General features: G+C 47.7%; 1 protein-coding gene across 1 annotated transcript in view; it reads left to right on the forward strand.

Annotated features, from left to right (window-relative positions):
- Nucleotides 1-22,130, forward strand: part of C10H10orf67 (chromosome 10 C10orf67 homolog) — a 123,357-nt gene that overhangs the window by 95,509 nt on the left and 5,718 nt on the right. The window contains exons 15-16 of the mRNA XM_058668907.1: nucleotides 15,278-15,358; nucleotides 15,820-15,877. Coding sequence (XP_058524890.1) covers nucleotides 15,278-15,358; nucleotides 15,820-15,877 — 139 coding nt within the window. The remainder of the gene's footprint in view (nucleotides 1-15,277; nucleotides 15,359-15,819; nucleotides 15,878-22,130) is intronic.

The following is a 22,130-nucleotide window of genomic DNA, read 5'->3' on the forward strand; positions in this document are numbered from 1 at the left end:
GAACCGTGGACTCAGAACTCCAAGCATGGGGAGGGTTGTAGGATCTGTGATCTGACTGTGGAGTGCATATGTCAGAACTGGACCTCCTCTGTGACTTAAACAGAGCAATGGACGGTATACCCAGATACACATGGAGGATATGGCAGTCCATTGAGGTCTACAGAGATTATCTGGTACCACAGCAGAGGAAGGAAGACAGAACAAATTGGTTAACTACCCCCAGCTAAGCATTGACAGCAATTATCTGGGCAAAGGGAGACTCTAAGGTAGACTATGTCAACAAACAGACTTTGGAAGGATTTCCTCATCCTTGGATCAGCGAGATCAACAGCATTTCAAAACTATCAAAACCACTTGGGCAGAACCCTTTGAGCATGCTCCACATTGGGGACCCACCCTGGAATGACATTAGGTGGCCGTTCCCCATCCCTGGGTACTGAGGCTGTTGGGAGGCTGGGAACAGCTCCCTCCTCCCCATCTTACCCCTTCTATCAGATACAGGAAGAAGAAAAAGAGAATTTGAAAACAGTGGCCTCACTCACTTTCCCCTAATCTCCCTTTCCCACCCTGATCAGCTACGTAAACTTCATCAAAAATAAAATTTATAAATAAAAAAATTTTTTTAAAAGATTTATTCATTTTATTACAGCCAGATATACACAGAGGAGGAGAGACAGAGAGGAAGATCTTCCATCCGATGTTTCACTCCCCAAGTGAGCCGCAACGGGCCGATGCGCGCCAATCCGATGCCAGGAACCTGGAACCTCTTCCGGGTCTCCCACGCGGGTGCAGTGTCCCAATGCATTGGGCCGTCCTCGACTGCTTTCCCAGGCCACAAGCAGGGAGCTGGATGGGAAGTGGAGCTGCCGGGATTAGAACCGGCGCCCATATGGGATCCCGGGGCTTTCAAGGTGAGGACTTTAGCCGCTAGGCCACGCCGCCGGGCCCAATAAAAAAATTTTATGAATAGAACAGGCAACTATGCTGGCATACTGGTGTAGTTAACACAAACTTGGCATTTTAACCAGGCCCAAGATGCCCACCACTGTTAGCTGCTTTTTTCTCAGCAGTTTAACACTTGCCTAGGTGCAATGCAACCTGGCTGTTTCTTATACCTGGGGAGCAGGCAGGAATTGAATTGGCACTAGGACGGGATGCTGGCATTGTAGATGGTGGCTTAATTCACTATGACACCATGCCAGCCCCACACTCCTTTAATATCACTATTATTATTATTAACTAAATTTATTGATTTGAAAGACAAAGACAGGAAGACGCAGATCACCCATCAGCTAGTTCACTCCCTAAAATGCAACATCCAGGAGTGGGGCTGGGCTGAAGCCAGGAACCAGGATCTCCGGCCAGGTCCTCCATGTGGAGGGCAGGGAACCAAGGAATTGAGTCATCTCCACCTGTTGCCTCCCAGGGTACCCCTCGGCAGAAAGCAAGAATGTTGGGCAGGGCTAGGACTGTGAGCCCAGACCCTGGGATGTGGGATGTGTGCGCCACACACCTCCCCCACCCCTCTCAACAACTGCTTTTCCAGGAGATGTTGGCACAGCTCTCTCACCGAGGGAAGTGATTTGGAAGCTGAATGTTTATTTCTGACCTCCGACATAACCTCAGCAGTTCTTTATTGTTCGTGCCATGTTATTCTCTGGGTCTCTTCTCCTTGGCATTTTTTTCTAAGGGGGTGGCTTGCCCAGTGTGCTGCCTTTGTCAAAGTCTCCCCAAGTAACTTGAGGTGTGTGAAGTTCAGTGCGTTGGGTTTCCGCTGTGCAGGGATCCAAGGTGTTTCTTATAATGACTTGGGGTCTCCAATCCAGTTATCTAAGTAAGCTCCCCGACAGCCTGGTCCACCTAGCCCAGTGCTCCCTGACAACAGCACACATCTGAATGTGCTCTGACCACAAAGGGTTAGGAAATGTGGCCTCCACATTGTTCTGTCTCCTTCAAGGTCCATTCTAATCTTCACTCAAATATTTGTTTGAACTGTTATCGCATAGTTAGCACCCTTTTCTTATTTTACAAGAATATTTCTGTCCTGCGCTCTTTCTCAGCCTGTTCTTTTATCTCCAGCAGTTTCCCACTCAGAAGCTCACTTCTGTGTCTAGTTTGAGATTTGTTATTTGCTTCTTATGTTTGTGTGTGTGTGTTTGGTGAGGTGGTGGTGATTTTTAAACACTTAAAAAATCCTTTTCAATAAACTAAACAGCAGGAAGATGACATTAAGCATAAATGCACAGTGTAAAGAGCGATAACTACATGGTTACTTGCAGTCCGTGACCAAGCTGTCCGAGCTGGCTCACTGCGTCACTCTGTATGCCCTCTGGAGAGGAACATTGTCCTGTTCTTTGCTTTATCTTTTTTTCATCACATTGTTCTTACTGGCACGTATATCCCTATGCAGTATGTTGTTGAGCTTTACCCATGTTTTGAACTTCCCATAAATGAAAGAATATAAATGAGGGGATGGGTACTTGGGAGGCTCACCCATCGCAGAATGTTGTGCCTGGATTGGAGTCCCAATTCCAGTTTTCTTGCCGAGGGAAGGCAGTGCAGCCCTGCCCGCTGCAGAGTGTGGGCGTGAGCCAGTGGATGGGAGATGACTCTCTGTCCACCCTTCCGTGTGTCTCTAGGTCTGTGCCTTTCAAATCCACGCATCAATAAGATTGACTTTTTTCCCTACCACAAAGAACAGAAATGGAAAAGTGTGTACATCACTTTTGTGATCAGCCCCATCTTCTCAACAGTGTGTTCTCAGTTTCTCCAAGTTGACACTCATGCCTGGGATCAGCCAGTTCAGAGTCTCGCACCGGGTGGATATGGCAACCCATGTCTGTCTGTTCTGCCACTCCAGGACATTTGGATGGGTTCTCAACTCTTTGGCTGTTAGCAAGGACACTGCTGTCGGTATCAAGCAATTTCCCCCAACCCTCACAGGAGGGGAACCCCCACACACAGTCACTCTGCCCAACCCCTGGGGCTGGAGGGGTTTCTGAGCTGCTCACTGACTACTGGTTGGTTCAACTCTGTGGACCAACTGCTATAGTTACAGCAGCCACACCACTCTGAGTACATGGGAGGTAATGCCATTCACCTCTTGGTCACTGAGACATGAGCAACTCCAGGCAAGCCAGTGAGCCTCGGAATAGTTTCCCATCTGCTAAGGCAAATGCCTCCTGCCCTGTTCTGAAAGAGCAGCACAGGTTTCCTGGATCTTTTCTCTTGCAGGGTAAGTTTAGAACCAGATGGTCAGTATTCACTGCAAAGCCAAGCCAAGCCCATTTCATCAGACTCACGTTAGATCTGCAGTTGGATGTGGGCACAGGCAGCCTCCTTGGGTACTGAGTCTTTCTGTAGGCATTGTTTCAGTAGTGTTTTATGTTTCTAGCATGAATGTCTTTGAGAAGAGTTTTGTTTTTACATTTAATCTTAAGGATTTTGTACAAGCATTTTTCATGCGACTATTGTTTTTTGTGCTGCTTCTTATTATTATCATTTTATGCTACAGTTCCATAGGCCCTGGGATTTTCCTTATCCCTGCCCCAATTCTCTCTCCCCTCACGAGCTCCCCCTATATAATTACTATAGTATAGTTCTTCATACATAATCATATGTCCATCATTGCGGGCATGGACAATGGCAAAGAGTCCAACATTCTATGGTTTTTTTACATTTTATTATTATTATTACCATTTTATAATACAGTTCCAGAGACTCCTGGCACTTCCCTTATCCCCTCCCCAGTTCCCTCCCCCCCACCTAGTTCCTCTATATCATTACTGAAATATGGTTCTCCATACACAGTCATATGTCCATCATTGCAGGCATGGACAATGGCAGAGAGTCCAGCATTCTGTTGTCAAGATATAATGAACAGTTTCATTGGGAGTCCATCTTTGTCTGGAAGTGGAAATGCATACTGCATTGTATTCTCACATCTGGATATGATAGTCTCTGTTACACAGTTACTATACATGCCCTTAAATGAAAAGCCACAATACAAAATCAACAACAGGAAGAAAAATAGAAATTTACAATGTCATGAAGTTAAATTACATGTTACTAGATATGATAGTCTCCATTACACAGATACTATACATCCCCTTAAATGAAAAACCACAAAGCAAAATCAACAACAGGTAGAAAAAAAAGAAATTAACAACACCATGAAGTTAAATAACATGCTACTGAATGACTAATGTGTCACTGAAGAAATGAAAAAGGAAATCAAGAACCTTCTTGAAGAAAATGATGCTACTGTATGATCTACGAGTCATTGAAGAATTTAATGAGAAGAAAGTATTTTAAAGAGGTGAAACTAACAAAAAAATCAAAATCCGTGAGATAGAGTTTCCGCTGATCTTTGTTGGTGAAATGTGTCTCCTGTAGGCAACAAATAGATGGGTTTGTTTTTTAATCCACTCTACTAATCTGTGACCTTTGATGAGTTTAGGCCATTTACATTCAGGATTAATACAAATAGGTGGTGATTTGGTCCTGTCATTTTAGGAATGGCTTGTTCATTGGTTTAGTCTTCTGTTGTCATTTTACTGGGATGTTCTTCCCATTTGCCTTTGCTTTTGTTGGGTGCTATTCCTCTTCTCTGTCAAGAGAACATCTTGAAGTATCCGTTGTATACCTGATTTGGAAGAGGCATATTCTTTATATATATATATATATATTTTTGTTGTTGTTGTTGTTGTTGTTGTTATTATTGGTTACATTGCATTATGTGACACAGTTTAATAGGCAGTGGGATTCCCCCCACCCTTCCCCAAATCCCCAGCCCACCCCCATGGTGGACTCCTCCACCCTGTTAAGAGGCATATTCTTTTAATTTTTCTTTACTGTGGAAGAATTTTATTTCATTTTCAAAGACAAAGGAAAGCTTTGCTGGGTGCGTTATCCTGGGCCGACAATTTCTTTCTTTTAGAGTCTGGAGGAATATGTTGCTACATTCTCTTCTGACCTATAGAGTTTCCTGTGAGTTTAATTGGCATTCCTTTATACGTCAGTTGATTTTTTTCGCGTGCACATTTTTTTTTTTTAAGATTTATTCCATTTTTATTACAAAGTCAGATATACTGAGAGGAGGAGAGACAGAGAGAAAGTGGAGCTGCCGGGATTAGAACCAGCGGCCATATGGGATCAAGGCGAGGACCTTAGCCACTAGGCCACGCTGCCGAGCCCCTCGTGTGCACATTTAAGGATCTTTTCCTTATGTTCGATTGAAGAGAGCTTGATTATCATGTGTCTTGGTGAGGATTGCTTTTGATCAAGCCTGTTGGGAGTTCTGTGCCCTTCCTGGATGTTGTTTCCCAATTATTTCTCTAGATTAGACAAATTTTCTTTTATTATTTCATTGAATACACCTTTAATCCCAGTTTCTCTTTCTGCACCTTCTGGGACTCCCATAACTCTTATATTTGGCCTCTTAATAGTGTCTTTCAATTCTTGAATTTTTTTTTTTTAACTTGATCCAGCTCTGCTTCCAACTTTTTGTTTGTTTCCCCCTGATGACAGGAAATATCTTTAATTCTGAGATTGTTTCTTCTGCCTACTTCATTCTATTTTGGAGTCTCTCCACTGTGCTTTTAATTTGCTCCATTGTATTCTTAATTTCTGATATATCAGCTTTCATTTGATTCATTTCCAGTGTGACATATTCCTTGAATTCCTTGAATTCTGTGAATGTCTGATTTACGTGCTTCTCGTTGTTGATAAGAAGTTTTATGATAAATGTTTTGAATTCTGTGTCCCCCATTTTCTTGATGTCTTCCTCAGTTAATTCTTAGGTTAGCAAAGGGTTTTGCTCCTTTGCAGGGAAGTCTTCAGTAATATTCATTGTGCCTTTGTCTCTTCTTTTGCTCTTGGTCATTGTGCTTCTGGTTAGCAGAGTCTTCTCCTTGGGGCAGGTTTCTAAGCTGTGTCATCCACAGGTCTACAGTTCGATTTTTATTGCAGTTGGCACACGGCTCTTTGTTTGCAGTCCCTTGTCACTCCCTCCAACAAATTCCAGGTCTGGGTTCTTATGTTAGATTTCCACAAAGAACTCCATAGCCCCAACTCCTGGCTCACCAATCTCCACCTCCTGTGATACTGTGCTGAGGCTACACCATTGTCTATACAACCTTTCTCCCACTTCCCATTGGTGCAGTTCCCAGGATTAGCGAGACATCAGGTGTCCTGAATAGCTAGGTTGTTGATGATACTGATCTTGCCAGAAGCTGTTGGCCGTTAGGTCTGAGGGCCACATGAACATATTTTGACCCGTACGATGCCGTAGTCATTATTATTTTCCTGTGGGACCATTGCAATGCAATGAGCTCAGGGAGTTCTCGCCAAGCTCAGCACATGCACAACTCACTGTTGTCCCTGCAGTCTTAAATTCTTTGCCACACTGTACAAAATGACACCTGACATGCCAGGACTAGAGTTCTTGATCTGTTAGCCCTCAGGTCTGAGGGCTACCCGGACCTGTCTTGGGTGGAACCTGTAGAATGCCACATTGTTGAAGTTTGCTGAGCCAGAAATGAGTTCATTCTCAGCTCAGTGCATGCACTGTCCTGTCCATAGCCCTTGCCTCCTTAAACAAAATGGCACCCGATACGGCTCCAAGGGGCCAACTTGGTTGTGAAATCCATCTTGTTCCTACACTGCTCATCTGGGATCTGCTGCTCTGTCTCTGCTCCTGGTCAAATCAAACAGACCAGCAGGACAGGCAGTTCTTTGTCTGAGTTTACCACTTGAGCTCCTGGTAAAAGTCCCTTGCCACATGGTTGCTGTAGTAGTTCTGGCTGCTGGTGGAATTTGGGTCACTGTTGGCTAAATGCCACTGGGGTATCAGTCACTGCAACACCACACCATTGTGTCCACTGCTTTCCTGTGTCTGTCAGTTTCCAGGTACCCCTCTGCTATTGTTCTGTCCTTTCCTATTTCCTGGCTAATATCCTTTTCTTCACACTGGGTAATATTTCTGCATCTGTTTAAATGTGTCCTTACCCTATTCCACCATCTTGATTCCAGCACTATTCTACTTTAATGGATGATGACTTGCATATTATGTAGTTTAGATTCATGTTTGCTATTGCTAAGCACCAGCATCCCATATGGGTATGAGTTTAAAGCCTGGCAGTTCCGCTTTCTTTTTTTTTTTTTTTTTTTTTAAAGATTTATTCATTTTATTACAGCCAGATATACACAGAGGAGGAGAGACAGCGAGGAAGATCTTCCATCTGATGATTCACTCCCCAAGTGAGCCGCAACGGGCCGGTGCGCGCCAATCCGATGCCGGGAACCAGGAACCTCTTCCGGGTCTCCCACGCGGGTGCAGGGTCCCAATGCATTGGGCCGTCCTCGACTGCTTTCCCAGGCCACAAGCAGGGAGCTGGATGGGAAGTGGAGCTGCCGGGATTAGAACCGGCGCCCATATGGGATCCCGGGGCTTTCAAGGCGAGGACTTTAGCCGCTAGGCCACGCCGCCGGGCCCAAGGCAGTTCCGCTTTCCAACAAACTCCCTGCTTGTATTCTGGGAAAGCAGACAAGGATGGCCCAAAAGCTTGGGACCCTGCACCCGCGAGGGAGACCTGGAAGAAGAGGCTTCTGGCTCCTGGTTTCTGATAGGCTTAGCTCTAGCCTTTGTGGCCACTTGGGGAGTGAACCAGCAGATGGAAGATCTTTCTCTCTGTGTCTCTCCTTCTATCCATAAGTCTGCCCTTCCAATAAAAATAAATAAGACTTTAAAAAGTAAATTAATGAAATCTCATATAGGAAGTTGCACATGTTTTTATTTGCTGCAATGATCTCCATCGTGTTAACTTGGCATTGAATTTTACTGTAATCACAGATGTATTCGATTGCAATTGTATCTTCTTATTGTGTTTTCTACTTGTCCTTCTCTGTATGTTTTTCTTCTTCCCTACCCTCTTTTGAATAAGTTCATACTTTTGTGTGTGTGTTCTCATCCTGTGTCTTTGAAAGTTTTAAGCCCTATTTCTATCAGGAAATTCTAAATCTCCTTTATATGTTATCTGTATTAAGTATCAGCTTCCTGGGGACCTTCAGGTTCGGACAGTGCCCACGGTCAGTGGTCAGTCTAGGATGATGCTCTTCTCAGGTGTTCTAATTCTACTGCTTTTCTTTCCTGTGTTGGCAGCCCAGACTTATTCTGCTAATGCTTGTTGAGATTTCCTTTTGGGTTGACCTTAATCACAATCCTCATTTCTCACACCTCCCTCCTTCCATCCAGGCCGCTGTCCTCCACAGGAAGTGGGTTCATTGGACTTCTAAGTGTGAGTTTATATGCCATCACCTGGTAGAAATCCATCTTGGTCTTCAGTCCTGCTGTCGAGGGATCATGTCAGCAGGTCTCACAGCCTAGGTCAAGGATGCCTGCCTCGGATGCAAGCCTCGCTCTTCTGGTTCATCGTTTCTTTGTTAGCCCTTTCCCTGTGGCTCTGCCAGGGTTGGCCTGTCTGGCCCCCAGCTGCCTGCTTAGGGGTACTTTAGCACCCTGCGGTTTCACTACAATGCATCCAGTTGTGGATTGATTTTCTCTTTCTTCTTCTGGAGATATACTGGATGCTGGGAAATGGGGGCTGGTGTGTTTAATCAATTCTGAGTTTTCACACCTTATCGTTCCATATGCTGCCAAAGCCCTACTCCTTTCACTTCTGAAACGCTGCCCATAATGCATCTTCTGCTTGTATCCTCTTGTGTTCTATTTCACTAATGCTTCTCTGAGCTGCATTCTAGGTAACAGAATCCAGTCCCTCTGTCAACTTACTAAATATGTTTTTCATATCTGTATAATTATTCTGTTAAAGCTATCTCATGACTTTAATTTCAAGTCCTGTATTTAGTATTTCAAACAAATGCACAGATATATTTGATTTGGTAATATTTTAAAATATGGTTACTGGTCATGTATCAATAAGCTTCTTTTTAATTTCTTGAAACATACAAAATGTACCAGTTTTACATTTTATGCCTGAGGATTCCTGCAGTTTTAGGAGCTCTAGATCTGTTCTCTTGTGTTTTTGACAGCAATCAGACATGATGTGTGGACAGATATTTCACAATGAGCAGCTTGGTTTCCCAGGAACCCTATCTGTGAAAATTCTTTGATGCCTTAGCCGAACAAGAACTCTCATTTTTGTTTGTTTGCTTGTTTGTTTTTAAACCATTATTTATGTTATTTATTTGAAAGAGAGATCTGAGTCAGCTAATCTTAGTCTTCAAAGGCCAAAGCAGTGAGAACTGAGCCAGGCCAGAGCCAGGGATCCTTAGACTAAGTGCAGTGTGCTAGGGACCCATGCAAGCTAACATCCGCTGCGTTCCAGGACATACATGAGCAGGGAGCTGGAATAAGAAGTGGAGCCTGGATTTAGATCCAGGAGGGAGGACTTGCACTGAGGTACTCCCACATGGGATTTCCACTTCCCCAAGATGCCTGTTAACCACTTCACCCAAAGCAGGCCCCAGTGAAGAATCCTCACAAGATCTGAATGGTTGCTTTCAGTTCCAGTGAGCCTCCCTCCACCATCCTTGCAGACCCAGGTCAAAATAAATCTATTACGTGATGATGTTTTGGAGACCACAATTGAATTTAGCTTGCAAATGACAACCACTGGTAATGGTTAAGGATTCTCAGGAAGTTTTTCATGGCCTTCCACTGCTGGCTAAACTTGAAATTTGGCACTTTTCCTTACAAACTGCTTGGGAGAATCTCACTGGCTGTGGTGCCTGAGCCTTAGTGCGGCTGGAGTGTTGTTGGTCCCAGGTTTATAGTGCACTGGTGTGGTGGTGGGGGGGAGGGGGGCGGCGGGAGTAGATATCTTGCCAAACCATGTGAAGGCCTGTCATAAGTTCATTAAAAATGGAATGAATTCAGGGATTAAATTTACTGAGGTGCAAAGTTTGTTTTAAACAAAAATCTATGCATAGCTTTTCCAGAATCTATACTTCCATGAACCTGCCAAAAGATAACACCCCCCCAAACCACACACACACACACACACACACACAGGTGGACCATGCATCTTGTCCCTTGTTTCTGAGTCAGAGAAGCCATCAGCCGCTCTTGCATGCATTCATTGAAAGGTTGGCAAATGCCTTCCAGGTAAACAGGTGGGGACTGGCACTGTGGCGTGTCAACCTACAGCCTGCCACTCTAGCCTCGTGTATGGGCACCAGTTCAAGTTCCAGCTGCTGCATTTCTGATCCAGCTCCCTCCTAAGGCCTGGGAAAGCTGCTGAGGACGGCCCAAGTCCTTGGGCCCCTGAACCCACAAGGGAGACCTGAAAGAGGCTCCTGGCTCCTGGCCTTGAATTGGCTCAGCTCTGGCCGTTTTGACCATTTGGGGAGTGAACCAGCAGATGGAAGATCTCTCTCTATATATATGTGTGTAATTCTGCCTTTCAAATAACTAAGTTTTCAAAATGAATGCACACTCCAGGAAAGGGAGCCTTGGATTTCTATTGTGGCAGTATCTTTTTTTTTTTTTTAAGACTTTTTTTTTTTAATTAGAAAGTCAGATTTACAGACAGAAGGAGCGACAGAAATATCTTCTATCTGCTGATTGTCTCCCCAGTGTCCGCAATGGCTGGAGCTGAGCTGATCCAAAGCCAGGAGCCGGGAGCTTCTCCCAGGTCTCCCTTGTGGATGCAGGGTCCCAAGGCTTTGGGCTGTCCTCTACTGTTTTCCCAGGCTACAAACAGGAAGCTGGAAGGGAAGTGGAGCAGCCAGGATATGAACCAGTGCCATTTTGGGTTCCCAGCACATGCAAGGCAAGGACTTTAACCACTAGGCTATAGCACCGGGCCCCATGGCTATGTCTTAGAACTGAGCTTTCTTTCTTTCTTTTTTTTTTTTTAAGACGTATTTATTTTTATTGGAAAGGCAGATATACAGAGAGGAGGAGAGACAGAGAGTAAAATCTTCCGTCCAATGATTCACTCCCCAAGCGGCCGCAACGGCTGGAGCTGAGCCAATCCGAAGCCAGGAGCCAGTAGCCTCTTCCGGGTTTCCCACATGGGTGCAGGGTCCCAAAGCTTTGGGCTGTCCTTGAATAGTTTCCTAGGTCACAAACAGGGAGCTGAACGGGAAACGGGGCTGCCGGGATTAGAACTAGCGCCCATATGGAACCCCGGGACTTTCAAGGAGAGTACTTTGACCACTATGCTCTTGCGCTGGGCCCAAAACTGAGCATTCTTAATCTCCCTTGGCACAAGTGTGAACTGGGGCTGGGCGCACCAAGCTGGGCTAGACTCCAGCACCATCTGGTGCTCTGGAGAACCTGGGTAGATGCAGGGCAGACCAGGCTAGGTCTCTGCCCCTACTGAGCCATGTGTGAGCTGTGTCTAGGTATGGACAAACCTTGGCTGGGCTGAAACATCCAATAGTAAGAACCGAAATAGACTGCCAACAAGCAAAGGCCACTGTTACAGCCGGGACAGGAGGTGAACTAAGTAGGGCTGGCCCATGAACCCACCAGTACATGCAAGATCTGACATATGGAGGGGTTCTGATGGAGGAGCTTGGAAACTCCTCTTTGGGACACAGTCCCTGCAGGTGAGTGCAAGAACCATGATAGAAAGTAGCCCAGACCAGACCAGGGAAAGATGCCCACCTGCATACATTTGGCATAGGTCGGAGATAGACCAAGTTGAACCAGTTCATGTCACCCGCTGGCAAATCTAAGCACCAGAACAGAGTGTGGGTTGGGCCAGGTTTGGTCGCAACACAAACCAGTGCACATTACGGAATATCAAGGTGAGGTGAGCCATACCACATGTGGCCGCAGTGCCCAACCAGCACATGTAAGAACCAGGGAGGGAGGGGGCAAAGCCGGCAGGGGAATGTGGGCTCCTTTCCTGGACAGCCACTCCCACTGGAGAGCATGAGTTGGGATGGGGGCTGACCAGACCAGGCAGGGCTACAACACCTATGGGCCTCATGTGAGCTAGATCAGGGAAAAGTCCGGCTGGGCTGACTGTTCCAACTGGTATAAGCATAAATTAGAGTGGGTGAGGGTTGGTTGGCTTTTGCCACAGCATCAGCTGGTGGAGGCTGGCACAGGGGCCTAATTCTGTCAAGCTAAACTCAAGACCACCTGGAGTATGAAGTGGGTAGGATCAGGCTGGACTGCAACACCCATTGGTTCAAGTGGATGACAAGGCTGGAAACAGAACTGACCCAGCAATTGCAATGACCAGAATGTGCATAAGCTGGTTGGGACGACGGACTGTGTCGGACCCTGTACTGGCAAGCACACACAAGAATCAGGTCTGGGATCACCTCAGACGAAGTTTCTTTGGAGATCCCTCCAACTGAACTGCTGATCTTGGAACCCCAATCATGAAGAGACTATGTCAGCCAGTGGATTCTGAATAGATTACAGAGCGATTGGAGCGGCGAGATTGGCAGCAATTTAAAACTGTTGAACCATCAAAATTGCTTGTGCAGGACCCTCAGAGCATGGCCCACATCGGGGACCTGGGATGGGTGGGAGGCTTGGTGGGGCTTCTCCCTTTGTTTCTCCCCCCACCCCAGATGCATAAAAATATTAGTGTGGAAACAATGGTCTTATCCACTTTGCTGTCACTCTTGACCCTTTGTGTCCTAATCAACTATGTAAGATTATCAAAATTATAAAAATCTTAAAGAAAACTTGAGCATTTTTTTTTGTCACGGCATGACTGTAAAAAAGAAGGTAAGAAATGGCCGTAGTCTTACCTGGCTTTAAATGTTTCTCCTGTGCTTTCCTCCCTGGCAAGTTTTCCCCATCAATTGAATAATCCCTTTGCATCTCACCCCAGCTTATGGCTTTCCAGAGCCCTCTGTGTGCAGTACCCAAATGCTGTGTAACTTCTGGCACCCTCTTCTCTTGGCCAGGTTTTCATGTAGATCCATTGTAACAGATTGTTCGTTTTTTTTTTAAGTGTGGGCTTCCTCTGCCTTCAGAATAGTGACTTGACGGCTTTTCTTCGTTCATATTCCTTTCTCACCCTGGACAGTGAGATATGGGGAGCTGCATCGTTTCCAAGCGCATTCAGGGCATGTTGCTCCTGTCTGCCTCTCCCAACGGCAGTGGGCAGGCAGGGGTGGCGGCCACACCCCAGCAGGATTTTATCCCCCTCAAGATTTGAATGAGAGGCCCATAGAGAAGCCCACCGCCAAGAGCTCTGAGACCACATTGCATATTTCAAACTCAACCTCCCAGACATTAGAACCTAGAACTTCAGGAGATTGAACAAGAACTTCTCTTGCTGTTTTCATGAAAGACTTGAGGGTAGCAAGGGAATGAGCCCTCTGATGGCCAGGGGATGGATTTCCAGGGCAAAAGACCCACTGCAAGCTCTAGGGAGCGCATGTGCCAGGCATGGCTGAACCACATGCAGCAGGCAGGGGCAAGAGCAGTGAGACATATGCTGAGGGTTTGGATTCTCTTACTCCTGGTGAAACAGGGGCCCTAGATCTGAGCAGGGAAGTGAGACAACCTCATGTTAAATGGACAACAGCAGCAGCTTTGGGTTGGGGGTAAAGGGGATGGAAACTGGGGCAAGGAAAGGGGTTAAGTAGCTCCGGGAAGGATGCAGATGGGAGCTGGCTCGGGTGGCTTGGGCCACCCCCGGGAGCGGATGGGTAGCACAGAACTGGTGCCCGCTGAGGCCCCAGGCAGTACTTAGATTCGGAGATCATAGGGACCTTGAGTGACATGGACAGAACTCAGTCGCATCCTGCTCTATGAAGGAAGTAGGGAGACAACAACACAAGGTTCCCATTTGCTACTGGGAACCTAAGAGGAGCGTGATGCCGCCTCAAGACTTTTTTTGTCACTGAAAGAAGGAATGCTGCCGGTTCTACTGTAACACTCCCACTCCCAGGCACCGCAGCTCTATAGCAGGGTTGTTAAAATGCCAGAGGACCAGGTCCTGGGATCCAAGGAAGCAGGAATTCGCACAGCGCCACTAACATAAATGAAAGCATCTGCCCTCATCTCCAAAGAGAATATACACATGAAATAATGAGACAGTTTGCTTTCCAAGAAAACTAAAAGGGAGCCGATCTGGGGGAGGGGCAAAACACCTGCAACCACACACCTGTGCACACCGATGTACAGACAGGTAAAGGGATGAGAGACGCGCCAACTAGGGAAGCGCTCACATGAAGAACCCAGTGCACCTGCCTGCCTCTCAGCCTTCCGTGGGAGCAGCCCAGTGGCTGATCCGAAGGGCCGTCCCACCGCACGCACACTTGCCTGGTCACAGCTTGTCTCAGTGCAGCTCCTGCAGCAGGTGCTTTCCTTTCCACCTGCAGTTCTTGGGAATCTGGACATTATTGCCGAAACCTTGCAGTGGCCAGGGCTGCTGGGGGAACCTGCCCAGCTCCAAGGACACTCAACCCTCCCTAGCCCCTAGGGGCCCAAACTCACAAATGTACGAATTCCTTCCATGGAATGACCCAGCACTTGCATCCACCCTGCACCTGGCCTTGCATATGCTGATACGCTCTATCAGTTATAATTCTCAGCTTGATGTGAACTCATTGGAACTTCAGCAACAGTGCAGCAGTTAGGGACTAGCAACAAGACACCAAGTCTTGGTCCTGTGCAATAGCGTATTGGTTAAAGTCCTCGCCTTGGACCAGCCAGAATCCCATATGGTCACCGGTTCTAATCCCAGCGACCCCGCTTCCCATCTAGCTCCCTGCTTGTGGCCTGGGAAAACAGTCCAGGACAGCCCAAAGCTTTGGGACCCTGCACCCACGTGGGAGACCTGGAGGAGCTCCTGGCTTCCGGCTTTGGATCGACGCAGCACCGGCCATTGCGGTCACTTGGGGAGTGAATCATCGGATGGAAGATCTTCCTCTCTGTCTCTCCTCCTCTCTGTATATCCGCCTTTCCAATAAAAATAAATACATCTTAAAAAAAAAAAAGACACCAAGTCTTGTTCAGTACAGATGCCATACTTCTCCCACCATAAGCATTTTCCCACGTGCTATGGGCTGGATCTTGGCTAGCAAGACTGGAGACACCAAGGGCTGAGTGTAGTTGGTTCCAACGTAGGAAGGTGCATCTGAAGAAACACAGAGGGCGACTCTCTTGAGTTTTCTCTTCCAGAATCTCCTCCCCATGAGAAGGAAAGGATTATTCACCCCCCACTGCTCTTGGTGGCTGCCTAAGGGGAAGGGTGAGCCCACTGACGCCCTCCATTTGCTGTGGCTGCCCCTCACTCCCTGTAACACAGGGCACACCACTCGTGTCTTCCAGAAAGCGAAGCCTCTGTATGTCCAGTCCAAGACGAATCTGGTGGACATCACGCCCACCTCCAGTGACCACCGCCTGCCCTCGGTAAGTCCCCTGGGGCCTTAGGCGTGCCACACCTGGTTTGCTCTGGGACTGCAGGCACCATGGCCGGCAGTTGGCCATCTTCAAGGAACCAGGAACCTCATGTTTGCACTCATGAGGACTACAAGTGACACAACCATCCCACCCCACTCCTCCCCTTACCCTCCAATAAACAGCACAGTACGATGTGTGTGGGCGCAGGCCAGGAGGTTAGGGCTGCTTCCCCTACTAAAGGGAATTGTGCCCAGTGGAGAGGGGCTGGGGGGCAGTGGTGTAGGAGTGAAGGTGAGGGTTGCTGGAGAGATGCCAGGAGTCTGCTTGAAGGCTGCTGAAGGAGACCCGGCCCCTCTCTCTGGGACCCTGCACAGATGTCACCATCTCGGGTCTGGGTGGTGAGGAAAGTTAGGACCAGTTGGTGTCCGTTAAGCCTCAGTTAACAAGACTATCTGTCATTTGGCCCGCAGATAGATGTGGCATGCCTGGACATGGAGGAACGGATGTCCTTCCCTCGGCATTCCAAAGGTAAGGAACTTCCTGCTCAGAAGTATGGGCTGCCACCACAAGGCGCAGGTGTAGGGGGCGGGGGGTGATGCTGCCTTGACCTTTCGTCAACCAACAGGGTGAATGCAGGATTCCTTTCTGCCGGTGTGACCGGAGAGTAGCATGAGGGTAGCAAGGCCTGGTTGTGCTTGTCACCTGCAGCTGCCAAGACCTGAGTCAGTCAGAACGACTGATAAGCCTGAAGTTCTGGTTCGATCCCCGTGGTGCCCACGTCACCGCTGCCAGCTTCAGTTATTCCTCTGGACCTCTCAAGGGCTTCCGGGGGGACATTTCAGAAAGCGGAAGTTCCTCTGTCCATCAGGTTCTGGAAGTCTTCAGGCTGTTTCCTGACTGTCATGCCAGTGGTGCCCCTGGCTGTAAACGTAAAATCAGGAACGGTGAAAGAACTGTGTCCATTATTCTCATTTGCAAGGCAGAGAAAGAGGGGGGAAAAAAGGAAAGATTTCACCTGCTGATTTTTCTCCCTAAAAGCCTGCAATGGAAAGGGCTAGGGCAGGTCAAAGCCAAGGTCCTGCGTAGATGGCACGTCCCACCTAGATGGCTTTCGCCTCCTGCTTTCAAGGGTGGCCATTACCAAGAAACTGGGATGCATGTGTCCCTAGTGGTGTCTTTTTTTTTTTTTTAAGATTTATTTATTTTTATTACAAAGTCAGATATACAGAGAGGAGGAGAGACAGAGAGAAAGATCTTCCATCCGATGATTCACTCCCCATGTGAGCCACAACGGGCCGATGCGTGCCGATCTGAAGCCGGGAACCAGGAAACTCTTCTGGGTCTCCCACATGGGTGCAGGGTCCCAAAGCCTTGGGCCATCCTCAACTGCTTTCCCAGGCCACAAGCAGAGAGCTAGATGGGAAGTGGAGCAGCCGGGATTAGAACCAGCGCCCATATGGGATCCCGGGGCGTTCAAGGCTAGGCCATGCCGCCGGGCCCCCTAGTGGTGTCTTCACCACTGTATCCAATACCTGACTGTTTTAGAACTTCATCTCTCTCTCTCTCTCTCTCTTTTTTTTGGTTTGAGATGTATTTATTTGTTTGAAAGAGAGTGAGAAAGGCGGCATTGTCCTGTAGCAGGTAAAGCTACCACCCCATATGGTTGCTCCACTTCTGACCCAGCTCCCTGCCGCTGTACCGGAGAAAGCAGCCGAAGAGGAATCAAATTGCACCTTCCCCAGCCATCCATGGGGAAGACTGGGACAGAGCTCCTCGCTCCCGGCTTCTTCTGCCGGGCCCAGTTCTGGCAGTTGCAGCCATTTAGGGAGTGAACCAACAGATGGAAGATTATCCAGCTGTCATCTAGCTATGTCTGTACTTCCCTCTCTGTGTCTCTGTAATTCTGTCTTTCTGATAAATACATGTTTAGAGGGAAAAATCTGCGGGTACAGGACTGCCCTGGCCACAGAGAGATCTGGTATGCTCACAGCCGACTGCCCTGGCTCCCTGTTGCCCACCCTCTCCCCGCACCCCGAGTTGGCTGTCAGCTCATAGCCATGCCAAAACTGGACTCATGGCTCACATCCACCCCGTAGCATACAAGGAAGATATCAAACTTTGAAGATCCTGGCGTTGAAACAAAACTGGTTACATCTGTGGAGTTATTGACCATCCACACGAACCCAGGGAGGTTATTTCTGAACCATGTTGCTGGGTTCATGACTTACTGTTTAAAACAGAAACAGAAGGGTGGGTTGATGGATGTGGAGTCTGCATTTAGCCAAAACTTCTGATGAAGTGCAGCATTCCTCTCCATTCACTGGAGCATCTTGTCCCCAGAATTGGCTTCCCACAACCAAGCAACATGGTTTTTGAATTTTTCCACTCGAGGGAACACCAATAACTTTGATGGGTGCCTGGCACACACAGGGCAGCTGACACAAACACTGCCACTGACTCGCCTCTGCCCTGAAAATGTGGGACTCAAAGTCACTTCCTCCCAGTTTACTGTAAATCCTCCTCAAGTGCATTTTATTTTCTTTTGGCCCTGCAAGCACAATGAAACAGAAAGGCTTTTTGTATGATGCACACCATTGCAGCTTGCCACATAGCTCGCCGCTCAGCTCGCCGCTCTGGATGTTAACCCATCTCATTGAGGAGGCCTGGGTGCGATATTTCACATGAAGAGTCTCTGGAGAGATTTCTTCCCATTAAAATGTTGACACAGCCATGACAGCCATGTCCTTCCTCCAAAGATATTTTTCAGGAGCTCATTCTGGTTCACCAGTGTTTCCAGTTAATTGGTTCCAGTTAATCTGATTGACTAAGATAAGTAAATAGCCCAGTGCCAGGAGGAAAGCTGAGTCGCTAAGGTCCTGGTGTGGGCCATCATAAATTGTCTCCTTAGCAAAAGGAAATTGGGGTCACACTGTGGCACCTGCATTGTATATGGGCACCAGTTTGATCCAGTTTCCTTGCTAAAGCTCCTGAAAAATCAGCAGAGACCCACACACTTGGGCCATCCTCCATTGCTTCTTCCAGGCCATGAGCAGGGAGTTAGATCAGAAGTGAAGCGGCGTGGCCTAGCGGCTAAAGTCCTCGCCTTGAACACCCCGGGATCCCATATGGGCGCCGGTTCTAATCCCGGCACCTCCACTTCCCATCCAGCTCCCTGCTTGTGGCCTGGGAAAGCAGTTGAGGACTGCCCAGAGCACTGGGACCCTGCACCCGAATGGGAGACCTGGAAGAGGTTCCAGGTTCCCAGCTTCAGATCGGCGCGCACCGGCCCGTTGTGGCTCACTTGGGGAGTGAATCATCGGACGGAAGATCTTCCTCTCTGTCTCTCCTCTCTGTATATCTGACTGTAATAAAATAAATAAATCTTTTTAAAAAAAATAAGTGAAGCAGCTGGGACTTGAACCAGTACCCAACTGGGTGGCTGGCACTGCAGGTAGCAACTTGACCCACTGCGCCACAACACCAGGCCCAGTAAGTTTTTCCTGTAGCTCTGTTTTTCCATGAGCTTTTAGTAGTTCCCCTTCTGCCTCACAGTTTAACCCGTTACCGGTGGTTTCAATCATTGAGGCACAAAGACAGCAGAGGTGTTAGCTAGATGGTTAGTAGGTATCGGATGTGTACACAAATCTGTGTTACTTTCTAGAACATGATGGGGACGAGGAGACCTTGTAACCTACCTGGAGTGACAGACTTAGTGTTATGCGGCATCTCAGTTTTGAACATTTGTAAATGGGATGTTAATACCGCTTTGCAAGTCTGGTTCCCATTGTTGGAGTGTCTGGGTTCTAGTCCCAGCTCCACTCCTGACTCCAGCCTGCTGCTAGGGCCCACCCAGGGGAGCAGCAGGTGCCGGGTCAAGTGCCTGGGTCCCGGACTCCCACACAGGAGACCCAGGTTTCGTTTCCTGGCTCCTGGGTATCTGGAGTATGAACCAGTGGACTGGGGAGGTGGGGGCGGGGGAAAGGGAAATGTCTCTACCTTTTGAAATAGCTAAGTACAAAAAAATTTAAATATCTATTCAGGTTTCTCAGGTTGTACTTTCAGGAATAATTACTTACAACTTACAACTCTGATGGTCCTTGCTCAAACCCGTGAAGTAGGGAACTCTCGCTCTCCCTGTTTCCATGGTGAGATCACTGAGAAGTCTGGGATGTGGCCAGAGTTGGGTCACCCAGTGGAGCTGCTGGGCTCACACCCCAACAGGTACTGGGGTCAAAACTATTCAGCACTGAGTACCCTCAGGTACGTTGACTTGCCCCAAGCAGAGGGCGCAGGCCCAGGTTCCGGGGACTGCAGCTTTAAGGTTCCAGTCTTGTGAAGTCCAGACTCAATGGATGACATCTCCATCCATTCCCTCTGCGGGGAATCGCAGGGGAGGGGCACACTGTGAAACCCAGCTGCATGTGGGTCACGGGGTCCCAGGAGGGTGTAAGTGATGGGCGCAGTGAAGGCCCCAGAGCCGGATGAAATCAAACCCCAAGAGCAGATCTACATCCTCAGCTCTAGCCTGAGTATTGCAAAGTCCCGAGCAGTGAGAATCATCCAGTTCTAAGACAGCCCTGCTTTGCTTCTTCGGCACCCGTTTTCCTATCAGCCATAAGTGCAAAAACAACATCCCACACCAGTGTGGAGTAGAGTGAGATGAAATATAAACATAGTGCCTGAAAACCATGTTGGCCTCAGGCGCAGCATTCTTTTGAACCTGGCAGGAAATGACTGAACGCTAACGAGAGCAACAGAGGGTCATTCAGGAAATACAGAGAGTCCAAGAGATTCATTGATCTCCGTTAACATTGGGAAATAAGAGATCAGGAACGATACTTTGCAAGATATCAATTTCAGAGTGGTTTTTCTTTTTCTTTCTTTCTTTCTTTTTCTTTTTTTTTTTTGTGACAGCAGTAATTATCCCAAGAGCGTGCAGGTAACATTATTAATTTGTTTGCCACTTTGCGGAGATAAAATTGGGGATCTGAGCTACCCATTGTGCGCTGAGCTCAGGCCGCAGAATTTTATGTACTCAAGAAGACCTTTCTCACAGTCCAGTAATTAGGCACTGTTGACACTGTAATCTCTGGAAACGGTCCTAATGAGCCCCCTGGACACGAATCTCACAGATAAAAACCTCAAAGCCACAGTGCGCGTCTTTAGGTGGCCCCTCAGCAAGCGAGAGCTCAAACACAGGTATGGGAAACACGGGGCCCGGCTCAAGTGTAAACCAAGATTACATTGTGTTGGGAGTTCTCTGGATTCGGAGGGAGGAAGCCACAGCAGAGGTGGCTTGGCTGCCTCTGGAAGAGCAGTAGAGTCATCACTTTGTATTCACCATTCGATAGACCTCCAACTTGCAATTTTTTTTTCCATTTCCACTACCACCACACACAAGTAAATTTGAATTGGAAGTAAGAGTCGGTGCATCTGTTGTCATTTTCAATATGAATATAATGCTAAAAAAAATCCCACAATTGATTGGAACTTAGATAAATGAGCTATGATTTGTGTATTGATGAAGTTTAAAATTAACGTTGAGTCCCCTGCAGCCTGTTACTGCATATCTGTGTGCAACATGTACTATGAATTAACACATGATGGATGATCACAAAAATGACAGGAGCTGATCAGTGAATGACAGGCAAAGTTCCCAGGCATCGGGGTTACCACTCCTTTCCTTATTGCCAGCAAGCGCCGCTGCTCCAAAATGCCAGCCTGTGGATGGCACTTGGGAGTTCTTCAGGCTTGCTTGGGAGTTCTCGCTAGCTCTGCTTTGGGCTCATCCTTGGATCATGGCACCTTTATTGTGCAGACACCCGGCACCTGAGGCACGGACCTCAGGACCTGAGAAGTCTTGGGAGACCTCAGCAACCTCTCTCTCCTTCCATGACACAGGAGAAGAGGAGGACAGCCAACTGGGGTGAGAGGAGGGACGACCACACTAACAGGTCCCCTTTTGTCAGGGTCTTCCGTCCCGCAGAAGAATTCACCCGACACTCCAGGCTCTGTTTCTTGAGGAACTTTATTTTTCCAACCAGTCCGTTTCCCAGCCGGTCGACTGGACTTCTACTACCTCCCGTTTTCCTTCCGCTTCTCTCTGCTTCCTTTCCCAGTCTCCTCGTTGCCCCTAGTCTTCTTCTGTCCGTCCATCCGTCCATCCCAGTCGTACCCTGTCCTCCGTCTCAGTCCGTCCGTCTGTCTCTGTCTCCGTCTTCCTGTCCTGGCCCGCTTCTTCCTGAAACCCCCACCGCTAAATACAATCCTAGTCCAATCAGCTTAAAGGTCACCGATGCACGCGGCAGGCACACCAATCATAGCTCTGATCACGCGTAGCACACGCGCTAAGCATCCTACTACGGGCCAATCAGAAGGCACTTCCTGAAACCTATGTTTCAGTCGACTGCTTTCCGAGGCCACAAACAGGGAGTTGGATGGGAAGTGGAGCAGCTGGGACACAAACCAGTGACAATATGGGATTCAGGCACATGCAAGGTGAGGACTTCAGTTACTAGGCTATCGCGCCAGGCCCTGAAGCATTTTTGTTTACTATTATTAAATTCCATGCAGATATAAGCTACAGGTGACCCCAAAAGCTGATTTCAGCATTTGCATTTTCCCATCCATGACACTGCAATTAATGAAGGGCTTAATTTCTTCATGGACAACATGTAATATACAAAACAATTTTATTTTAAAAACATATAGTGATATTTTTCAGTTTCTTAATTTGGTTTGTTCTTATTCGCATTTTCCCCCTAAAGATTTACGATTTAAT

This window comes from Ochotona princeps, chromosome 10 (genome assembly GCF_030435755.1).
Source record: "Ochotona princeps isolate mOchPri1 chromosome 10, mOchPri1.hap1, whole genome shotgun sequence".
Lineage (NCBI taxonomy): Eukaryota > Metazoa > Chordata > Mammalia > Lagomorpha > Ochotonidae > Ochotona > Ochotona princeps.